General features: G+C 38.6%; 1 protein-coding gene across 1 annotated transcript in view; it reads left to right on the forward strand.

The window, feature by feature from the left end:
* The window catches only part of LOC123314933 (suppressor of lurcher protein 1), a 723,759-nt gene that overhangs the window by 440,982 nt on the left and 270,573 nt on the right, over window positions 1-12,204 (forward strand). Inside the window, exon 6 of the mRNA XM_044900400.1 lies at window positions 2,363-2,422. Coding sequence (XP_044756335.1) covers window positions 2,363-2,422 — 60 coding nt within the window. The remainder of the gene's footprint in view (window positions 1-2,362; window positions 2,423-12,204) is intronic.

Consider the following 12,204-nt stretch of genomic DNA (forward strand, 5'->3'; position numbering starts at 1 on the left):
CAGGGGATAGCCACAAAGCTTGTACAGAAGGAAGATAAATTCCCTGTTTATCTTCCCGTTTGAAAACTTTTCTGTTACCAGAATTCGCTTAGGTTTCTTCTTCAGCCCGCTTGGGTAAGTAACTTTATTTTCAACTGTTCACTTTCCCCATATCCAAAACAGTAATCATTAGAAATTGGTCGCAAACCTTTTGCGAACCAATTATTGGTGGTGAAAACCCGTGATCTTCACCTGTAAATTATTTTCACCGATATACAATACATCATCAGTTTTCTGTTTTCTTTTTCGAAATATGCGCGAATAATTTTCATTCTCTATACATACCGGGGTTCTTCAAAAAGTTAAAATGCCGCCGGAGAAGAAATTGATTGCCTCTATCACCGAATCTGTCATCAAGAGTAGAATGCTTTCTGAGCCACATCTACACTGCTCAAATTAATTATTTAATTGAGAAAAAAGAGAAACCATAACATTACCGAGAAATAAATAAATAATTTCTTTCGAATCGGGTACATACTTGAATATAGACACAACATTCAATCCACAAATTGAAATTCAACTGGATCCACAGTTATGTCAGACGTATCAAGTCTGAGCACCAGTGGAATTTTCGTGATAGCTGAGATGCCTGTCCTGTCAGTTTGAGGGATTGAATCCATTTTCTTTCCCCATTTACCTACAGTTGATGGTCTCAAGGCAACAAAATTTACTTCTTCGGCTTCCTCCTCTTCATCATGAACTTTTTTTTTTATTAGTCTTCTTCATCTTCTCGCTCAAAACACTTCTGTTCACATTTTTCCTATCAGTTTTCAATGAAGCAATTTCAATAATTTCATTCGCAATTGGCTCGTTCCAGAATCGCATCTTTTCAATCTGTTACGTCAGTAACGTCCAATAATAGCAAAGTAACCTGAAAATCTGCTCGCTCTCTTTCTTCCGAGATGTAATTCCGGAACTCTGCTTATAAGTGTGACAGTGAGCACAGCAGATTTGGTCATGTGTCTATTCGGTTTGTTCATTTGTCTTGGCAGAGCACAAAATATGGTCATTTATAATTTGTGATATCGCACAAGAATAAACTGGATAAACTTTGCAAGAAAAGTTGACAATAATAGTGACAAGATGTCACAACTCATCTAGGTGCGGAAAATCATGAACCACTCAGAAAAATAATTCGTGATTCCAAAAGGACATGTCCATACAAAAGAAAACAAATTACCCCTCTTTGAATATATCTTGAAGGAAGGTTATATTCAGAACCCCTCATAACAGAATTATCGTTTGTAAACAAATATAGACGTATAGACGGATTCGTCAATTAAACGGTAATTCTCCGAGCTCTAGCTTCAGACTTTACTGCCGTACATAAATAAAAAGGTTAGTAAGGAATCTGGAATTTCGTGGAAACGAACGTAAAAAACGTAAATGAACGTCTCTGAGGAAATTTCGGCTTCTACATTTGTTCCCTAATCCCACGGACTTTCGGATTTTGAGGATATAATTGGTACTAAACATTTTTGTTCGCTTCGCTCGCACGTTAAAATATCTCAATCATTAATCACCTCCATTAATAACCTAGTTGACTGAATAACTATTTCGAGCGTGTCAAATTTTTAGAGGATATGTGAATTGCAACAAAAGGAAGCTACTTTTCAAGAGACTGGCAATTCGGACGTGGGACTAGGTCGAAGCGGTCCTTCGAAAATGCAAAAAAAAATCGTTATATGTGCATCTCCTTTCCTGTACCTCTAATCGCTTCTGTATTCATTGTGAAAGTTGTAGATGATAAAATTCTATACAACTTTTATCTGAAGCAGTTTTTCATACCCTCAACCGTTTTCGAGCTAGAGTGTGGTAAATTAGAGGAGCTTAGCCACACATGGGAAAGGCCAAGGTCAAGGTAGAAAACCAGTCTAATCGCCATATATCTCAAAAACGTTCAAACGTAGAAAAATTGTTATAGAAAATGATATGATTTACAACTTTTATAATGAATGCAAAAATAATTTGAAGCCCAGGAGGGGGGTTAGTTGAAAAAAACTAATTTTTGTGACCATTATGACCAATTGCTTGCTGGAACTGTCAGATTAGATTTTTTCCACTGACACGCTCGAGTATGTACAATGATCGTTGTTTTTACTATTCTGACAGGCTGTTCTAGACAATATACAGGTCTAATTTTTGGTAGAGGTACTCTACAGGGTTCAAATATACTAATCTGACACGCTTGAGTAACTCCCGAATTTCTCTCTGGGGCTCCCTAACTACTATTTATATACAAAAAGGTGAAACTAATCTTTGTTGGAATTTCTATTATTCTATTACAAAAAATATGTGAATAAACTCTGAATATATGTTTCAGATATGGAGAGTATGTTCGAATAATGTTTGAAGAAGTGTACTTACAGAAAGGTGATATCAGGTGAGTTTTTATATTCAAATTATTGTGAAGAAGAATTTTTTTCTTCGTGTCGGTTCATAAAGCCATGTAACATAGTGAGACAGAACTAATCAATCATGTTTATTCTTATATTTCTGCACACTCGGACATGGAGAAGACGATTCCTGCCAAGCGCTGTTTCCATTTTCTCTGATGTATTATCGATACTATTCAGGGTGTTTCATTGGTAAATGAACATACGGTAACCTGAACTAGAACTACCCTTGGCGAGTCCAAAAAACCCATATATGATAGGCCTAATCAATTCCGTAACCAAGATATGTACATGTATACACCTAAAATTTAAATTTCTCATAACTTTTGAACCAACCAGTACAGTCGGTTGATATTTGGAATAAATGATTCACTTACACAGAAACAAATTGTCTCAGAACGATTTTTAAGCAAAGAAAACATTTCTCACTTCGTTTTCCCTGGTGTTTCCTTTGAGCAAAATGACGTGCGGGACAATGAAATCTACTGCTCTTTTCAAATATCTCCATCAAATCCAAAAATTTTGATATACAGAGTGTTGAATCACAGCTTGGAAGATGTCGTTATTTTTCAATTACAGACCTGGAATTTTTTGGAAATCTAAATGTGAATCTATCGACCTGTGCAAGTGAATCATATATTCCAAATATCAACCGACTATACTGGTTGGTTCAGAAGTTATGAGAAATTGAAATTTTAGGTGAATATATGAAGTACCCTGTATCTCGGTTATGGAATGGATAAGACCTATCATATATGGGTTTTTTGCACTCGCCTAGGGTAACTCTAGCTCAGGTTACTGTATGTTCATTTACCAATGAAACACCCTGTATAATAGCCTTGAAAAACCATAATAAACAAATTCCATATATGCCGACATCAAAAATAATACTCTTTCCTATCGATGAGTTGAATCTGCAATGCCCACTCCTGTCTGTTATCGGTGGTAATCTATTTCTCATCAGTTTTTCCAACCTGACGTAGATTACATTTGCACTTGGTAAACGTTAAGAAATTCGATTTCTTGAGCTTTGTTCTACTTTACGATTCGTCTCCAGAGTCGTGATCCAGATCGAGATAATTACCTTGGCACGGTTCGATTATTTCATTTCGTTTCTTTTGTGGCCTGCGAGAGGCAGAGGTTTCGAAAAATAGACCATTTTCCGAACTCCGAATTACCTGAAATTCTCGGTGAACCCCTAAACTGTTTGTCCAACGTAAGTCCACTTCCACTGTCCACCTAATTATGTCATTTGTCCACTCACGGAACCGTATCAATCAATTTTGGAAAGTGTGCACCCTGAAATGCTTATTTTGAAAAAAACTTTCAGGGTTTACGCTCGAGCGTAGGTCCAAGTTTGTCCAAAAAATTTTTTAATTTGTCCACCTATTTTTGTTTGTCCATGCGCCGTTTGAGAGATATGGAAAAATAAGTTTTTTTCGTGTATTTTGAGAGCAGAGCCCCCGAATTGTGGAAATGTAAAGCAATGAAAAAACGATGCATTCGTTTTTTGAATTTTTTCTTCGGTTTATCAGTTATTACGATGAAGAAAATATTTTCTTTTTTTTTCATAGAGATTCGAGAATCTGAACCAACAAAACGCTATACTGAAAGATTTGCACTACGTCCTAGCACATAACACTTTGGTAAGAAAGGGGTTACATTTCACTGCGACCTAAGCACATAAAAGCAACACGAAATTTTATAGCATGTTCTTTTTTTTTTGGTATAGCATGGTGAAAATCTGCAAGACGAACAACCCTCTCCTAAGGGGGAACAAGTGTGGGGATTCTCAATCTCCTGAGCTCGAGACCCACTAAAAACCCTTAACTGCTTCTTCTTGAACATTGGTTCCGGGCATTTGCCTATAAACCGTTCATCTCTTAGTCGGTTTTCTTCTCGCACACTATCGTGCTGGGATTTATGTGTTTATCCTCCATTGGATAACACTTTATTGGATTATTCAATAAGTTTCTGTTCTTATTTCATCTCTTTTCAATTGATCTATTAGTCTCCTTCGGTGAATTCGCATTCTCCTTTTGTCTTCCTCTGGGTCGTAGTCCGCTATTCTCCTGAGTTCTTGATTCGGATGGTTTTTCGCTGTTTTGAATAATTTCTCTGCTTTTCTGATCATGAATTCCATGATGGTTTCCTATTTTAGTTCATTATAAATCTGTCTAGTCCTGACAAACCAAGGTGCATCTATTGCACATCGTAGCAGCTTGTTTTCAGTGGCCTGAATTCTTTTGATATTGCTCTTTGCTGCGAAACCCCGGGCAATTGATCCATAAGTCAGTTGTGGCCTAGCAACGGCATTAATAAATAATCTTCAATTTGTTCTGTTTCGACATGTGGGTTCTTCTTCCTATCAGAGTCTATTCATCGCTGCTTTCATTTTGTCCATTGCTTGTTTGGTATGACTTTTCCGAGTGAGTCCTTCGTCAAGCGTTATTCCTAAATATTTGGCTTCATTTTTCCAATAGATTTCTTCGCCGTCAACTTCTGAATTCGTTGTGGGTCGTAGTCTTCTCTTCTGAAGTAATATTGCTTGACTCTTTTGTCCATTGAGCTTGATTTTCCACTTTATGCACCAGTCATTTGTTTCGTCAATCGTTTCTTATAGAACTCGTTCTATTACTACTGGGTTGCGGTGTCGAGTTGTATGCCTGTGTCGTCAGCATATAACGTTAGCATGGTTCTTGGATTCTTCGGAATATCGTGAATGTATATGTTGTATAGAAGTAGCCCAAGTACTGACCCTTGGGATACTCCAGCCTCTATATCTCTTGTTGTGGAGCATTCCCCTTCCACTTTCACGTAAAATCTTTCTGCATGTATTACAGAAGATCTTCACTTAAAGTCAATCAAAGAATTTATTCAAAGACAGACAATGGTGTTTTAGTAGCCTGACGAGAAGATTCAAGAACACTGTCATCAGGAGAGAACCTTCACTCACGTGATTACTCCTGAAGATGAGATTCATTGATCTCGAAACATGTTGAGAGATTAAATATCACCTAAGTAATTTACCTGGTATAGTGTTTTCCTCTACCTATTATGGATCAGCCAAATATCAGGACATTCACTTCAAAAAAATATAAGATCTTCTAGTTTTGAGATAATTCCTGACCAACTTGCATATTCTGTCGAATGCTCTGGCGACGTCTAGTAAAACAAGACCCGTAGCTTGTTTATTTTGGAATCCCTCTGTATTGTTTTTTTTTGGTGTAGCAGGGGGAAAATCTGCAAGACAGACGAACCACCCTCATCTCCTGAGGGGGAACAGTGTGGGGTTTCTCACTCTCCTGAGCTCGAGACCCACTAAAAACCCTACTGCTTCTTGAATTTTGGTTCCGGGCATTTGCCTATAAGCCGTTCATCTCTTGGTCGGTTTTCTTCTCGCACACTATCGTGCTGGGATTCATGTGTTTATCCTCTATTGGATTAACACTTTATTGAATTTTTCAATAAGTTTCTGTTGTTATTTTAGTCTCTTTTTAATTGATCTCTTGGTCTCCTTCGGTGAATTCGCATTCTCCTTTTGTCTTCCTCTGGGTCGTAGTCCACTAGTCTCCTGAGTTCTTGATTCGGATGGTTTTTCGCTGTTTCGAATAATTTCTCTGCTTCTCTGTTCATGAATTCCGTTATGGTTTCCCATTTCAGGTCCTTATAAATCTGTCTATTCCTGACAAACCAAGGTGCATCTATTGCACATCGTAGCAGCATGTTTTCAGTGGCCTGAATTCTTTTGATATGGCTCTTTGCCGCGAAACCCCAGGCAACTGATCCATAAGTCAGTTGAGGCCTAGCAACGGCTTTGATTATCTTCAATTTTATCTCTTTCGACATGTGGCTTCTTCTTCCTATCAGAGGATAGAGTCTATTCATCGCTGCTTTCGTTTTGTCGATTGCTTGTATGATATGACTTTTCCAGGTAAGTCCTTTGTCAAGCGTTATTCCTAAATATTTGGCTTCATTTTTCCAGTCGATTTCTTCGCCGTCAACATCCAGTTTTGTTGTGGGTCGCAGGCTTCTCTTCTGTAGTAATATTGCTTGGCTCTTTGGTCCATTGAGCTTGATTTTCCACTTTATGCACCAGTCATTTGTTTCGTCAATCGACTCTTGTAGAACTCGTTCTATTATTTCAGGGTTTCGGTGTCGAGTTGCTATGCCTGTGTCGTCAGCATATAACGTTAGCATGGTTCTTGGATTTTTCGGAATATCGTGGATGTATATGTTGTACAGAAGTGGCCCAAGTACTGATCCTTGGGGTACTCCAGCCTCTATATCTCTTGTTGAGGAGCATTCTCCTCCCACTTTCACGTAAAATCTTCTATTTTTGAGATAATCCCTGATCAACTTGCATATTTTGATCGAATATCCAGCACATCTCATCTTATATATTAATCCTTCATGCCATACTCTGTCGAATGCTCTGGCGACGTCTAGTAAAACAAGACCTGTAGCTTGTTTATTTTGGAATCCCTCTGTTATGTACTCTGTGAGCCTTAATAATTGTTGTTCTGTTGAATGCTCTCTTCTGAATCCGAACTGTTCTGGTGGAATTAGTTCCAGATTTTCGGTTTCCTCATTTAGCCTCGTGGCGATAATTCTTTCTACTACTTTTCCTAAAGCCGACAGTAGACTTATCGGTCTGTAGTTTTGTGGAAACTTCTTCTCTTTGAATGGTTTATTGAATACTATGACTTCTGCTGTTTTCCATTTTTCTGGGTAGTGTTCTGTCCTCATAATTCCATTCGCGATATTTGTTAGAGCGGCTATACCTTTTCTAGGTAATTTCTTCAACATAACATTCGTTATTTTATCGCTTCCGGGAGCTTTCCTCTTCTTCAAACTTCTAATTATTTCCCTGGTTTCATTTGGCGATGTTGGCTTAACTATTTCAGCAGTCGCTGGTAATTCATCCATTTCTTCATCATTTTCTTCAACTAGTTCTTCCAAATCTTCATTATCGTCGTTTATCCTGTAATTTATTCTCGATTCTCGTTCGATCGAGTCCGCCAATGCATCTGCCTTATCAGTATTGGTATAAGCCATTCCCGTTTCTCCGTGTAGGGGTGGAATTATAGTCTTTTCTCCTCGTAGGCTTTTTTGCATTCTCCATGCAGAATAATCGATTGTATTCAGTTCTTGAACCCTTTTGTTCCATCTGCTTGTTCTTAGATCTTTCAGGGCATTTTTCAGATCTTGGCTATGTCGGTTGAGGTTTCTTCTATTTAGATCATTTTTGTTCATCATATATATTCTTCTGAGTCTTCGATTTTCTTGTATAAGATCCTTTACTTCTTTAGGCGTATCGCCATGCGGATGACTTGGAGCTGGTCTCTTCACTCTTCTCGTGCTTTTTTCGTAAGCTTTCAATTTAATCTCTTCCAGTTTATCAACCGCACATTCCAGATCGTCTGGAGTGTTTATTGTTGGAATTTCTGTTATTTCCGATTGTATTAAATGGCTGTATTTAGTCCAATTGGTATATTCTCTTATTTCCAGCAGTTTTTCTCTTGGTTCTTCTCCAATTGTCAATTCCACGGGATTGTGGTTTGAGGTTCCATCTTCCAAAGTTTCAATCGAGAATTCTTGAGTTATATTTTTCAATATCGCGATATCTATTACATCTGGTTTTCCTCTTCCAAAAGCAAGATATGTCGGTAGCTCTGGTCCAATAACTATGGCATTTTGTTTTTCGGCGAAATCCTTGAGTTTTTTGCCATTTATATTCTCTGTTATGCTATTCCATAATGGGGATTTACAGTTGAAATCTCCGATGGAGATTTTCGGGTTTGATCCTTCCAACATGTTGTTTATCTCTTCTTCCAATAGATTGTTTTGTGGTTGCTTATTCGCCGAGGTTATTTCGACTCTTTGCCGATTTAATTCGGCAACAATCGTCACTTTTTCTGTTTTTCCTTGTGTTTCGTCGGATCTACTTTTAAAGTAGTGTTTCAGATGTCTTCTCACCAATATTGCTACTCCTCCTCCGGTGTTTGTAATTCTGTCACATCTATATGTTTCATAATTCATGAAATTCAGTCTTCTGTTCCGGTTTATTCTTGTTTCGTGAAGGGCTATAATATCAGGTTGTCTTTCTGATATTATTTGTTCTATCTCGGCTTTCCGAGTGTTGATCCCGTTTATGTTCCACGAGATTATCTTGAGGGATTTCTTCCTAATATCCGTAAGGTCCATTAATTCAGTTTACTGAATAATGCTTGGAGTTTTTTCTCCATTTCCCTCTCAATTTTCAACATTATCTTGTTGAAAATTTTTTCCGTGAAGATATCTAAATCATCGGCTGATTCAGATATCTTTTTCTTCTCCTGTTGACTAGTCACAGCTTGTTTCATTGTAAGCTATTTCTGTCCTTCTTTTTTCTGGACGGGTTTTGGAGTCTCCCTCTTCTTTTCCTGCTCTGTAGGTTGGGTCTTCGCTACTTCCTGAATTTTTTGTTCAGAAGTTGTTGTTTTTGTTACCTTCTTTTTCTGTTCAACTGATTTTCGGGAATTTTTCTTTCTGGTCACAAACTTGAACTCGCTACATCCTTTGTAGCTAGCTGGATGGCCCTCTTCTCCACATAAGACGCATGTGGCATTTCTCTCTTCACCTTTTCTGGTGAGTGTGCAGTCATTGCTGCTGTGACTTCCTGAGCACTTCACGCATCTCCACGGGAAGGAGCATTTGTTTTGTGCATGTCCGTACCTTTGGCACCTAAAGCACTGGCTTGGACTTTCAGGCCTCTTTTTATGTTCAACCACAATACAGAGGTTGTAGAGTCGCTTCACTTCGAAGATTCCCTTTTTCTGGGTTTTAACCAGGTAGAGAGGTATGGGCTTCTTCGTCTTGTACGATGTCATTCTGGACACCTCAGCGTCTGATATTCCCTGAAATATCAGTCGTCCTTAATCAACGCAAGATCAGCGTCGATTGGTAAATGCCTGAATACGGCATATATCTTCTTCTCTTCCTTCATTTGGTAGGTAAAAAATTCTTTACCATGCTGCTCGAAGAATGTAGTGATTTTCCTAAAATCATCTACGGTTGACGCGATGATTTTTATACCGTCTTTAACTGTAGTTGCACGGTTGTAATTTATCCTTTTTGTGTAGAGAGCTTTAGATATCTCTACCCAATCTGAGGTGCCCATCATCGTGATGGGTGGAATTTTATCTCTTTTAGGCACTTCCGTTGCCTTCTTGACAGTCTCCTCATCAGAAGAGGAGCTTTCTTTTCGCGCGCGTTTAGTTGGGAGCGCGTTTGGGGCCTTCGCGACCTGCGTTGAATCATTTCTCCTTGTTTCGGGTTGTGAAACAATTCCTATGAGGGAATTATTCTTGGAACCCGCTACCGGCTTTGTGATTGCGGCGTAAGTGGGAGATTTCGTCATATTATTGCGGGTCATTTTCTCCCTCAAGAGGCGCATCTCACCGACCAACTGTGACACAGTTTCAGTCAGTTTGACTATTTGAGCTTTCAACTGCCCATTTTCTTCTCTGAGCTTTACAAGCTTCTCGTGTTCGCCTTCGCTGAACTCTTCAGCATCGGTCGCTTCCATGTAGGAACCCTCATTATCTGAGGTTTCCGACATGGTTTTATAATCAAAAATCTCAAAAAATCAAACAATTTGAAAATAATAAAATATTCAGAAATCTTCACTGAAATAGTCTAATATAAAACTATGGTATAAAGCCGAATGTTTTATACGCTATGATAAAAATCAGAAAAGAGATACGAAAAAAAAGCTCACCTGATGTTTTCTGCAGTACCAACGAGAAAAAAATTCTCTGGACACTTAGGATGAACACCAACTTTGAAAATTTTAACGAATTAAAATTCCGATAACAAATATAGAACCTACACAAACTTCACAGACGGAATCAAATATTCCGTAGCTTGGTTAGTGGGCACTTTCACCTCCGCTTTCTCTTTTACGGCACTGTGACACTTCGACTTTCTCGTCCGCTTTCTCTTTTATAGCACTAGGAGCACTGTAGCACGTCTTCTCTTGTCAAGCGAATGACTCGGAATGCCTCTGTATTGTATTCTGTGACCCTTATATTAATAATTGTTGCTCTGTTGAATGCTCGCTCCTGAATCCGAATTGTTCTGGTGGTATTAGTTTCAGATTTTCGGTTTCCTCATTTCCTCGTGGCTATAAATATTTCTACTACTTTTCCTAACGCCGACAGTAGACTTATCAGTCTGTGGTTTTGTGGGAACTTCTTCTCTTTGAATGGTTTATTGAACACTATGACCGCTGTTTATCCATTTTTCTGGGTAGTGTTCTGGCCTCATTATTCCATTCGCGATATTTGTTAGAGCAGCTATACCTTTTCTAGGTAATTTCTTCAACATGACATTAGTTATTTTATCGCTTCCAGGAGTTTTCCTCTTCTTCAAACTTCTAATTATTTCCCTGATTTCATTTGGAGATGTTGGTTTGTCTCTTTCAGCAGCTGCTGGTAGTTCAACCATTTCTTCTTCATTTTCTTCAACCAGTTCTTCCAAGTCTTCATTATCGTCGTATATAGCATGTGTAGGAATTTTTACTCTCCTGAGCTCGAGACCCACTTAAAACCCTAAACGGCTTCATTATAGGTTCCGGGAATTTTGCCTATTAACCAGTAGACTCTTATGGTTTTTGGACTCTCACACTATCATAGTCGTGTTGATAGTTGTATGCTGCCTATATCTTTTATAGGTTAAGCTCTTCTTTGGTTACTTTTCAAATCCTTAACTGATCATTGTCTTCGGTGATAGGTTCTTGACCTTCTAGCTTCTTCTTCTGTTGGATCGTAGTCGACTAATCTTCGTAATTCCTCATTTGGATGTTGTTGGCTTTGTCGAATATCCTTTCCGCCTTTCTCTTCATAAATTCTGTAACTGGTTTTCATTCCAAGTCCTTGTAGATTTGTTCCAAACCAGGGTACATCCATCGCCATTTCAAGGAGTTTATTCTCAGTGGCCTGTATTCTCTTGATGTGGGTTTTGGCTGCGAAGCCCCATGCTGCCGATCCATACGTGATTTGTAATCGCGCGATAGTTTTAATCATCGTCAACTTGATGTTCTTATTCATATGACTTCTTCTGCCTATGAGTGGATAAAGTCTACTCATTGCGGCTTTATCAACTGCACATTTGATGTGGATTTTCCATGTTAGTCCTCTACCAAGCTTCACTCCTAGGTATGTTTCTTCATTTTCCTATTCAACCTCTTCTCCATCAGCTTCAAGGTTTTCTTCCATCCTCAATCTTCTCTTTTGCAGTGATATAGCTTGAGTCTTTCTTCCATTGATTTGGATTTTCCGTTTGATGCACCAATCTCAGGGCGTCGATGTCTGAACGCTATTCCTGTGTCATCTGCGTACAAGGTGAGCATATTTCTCGCATTCTTCAGGATATCATGAACGTATATTACGTAAAGCAGAGGTCCAAGTACCCATCCTTGAGGCACTCCCGCTTCCAATTGTCTGGTTTGAGTGGTTGCTCCATCTTTTTTCACATAAAAGTTTCTATTCCTCTGATAGTTCCTTATAATCTTCCACAGCTTGGTTGAATATCCTGCTTTTTTCATCTTGTAGATTAGGCTTTCGTGCCATACTCTATCAAAAGCTCTCTCGATATCCATCAGAACTGAACCTGTGGCCTGTTTGGTCTGCATTACTTCGGTGACATATTCTATGAGCCGTAGCAATTGGAGTGCAGTCGAATGTTCTCGTGGAAATCCAAATTGTTCGGGTGAAATTATTTTCAA

Source organism: Coccinella septempunctata, chromosome 6 (genome assembly GCF_907165205.1).
Source record: "Coccinella septempunctata chromosome 6, icCocSept1.1, whole genome shotgun sequence".
NCBI classification, from domain to species: domain Eukaryota; kingdom Metazoa; phylum Arthropoda; class Insecta; order Coleoptera; family Coccinellidae; genus Coccinella; species Coccinella septempunctata.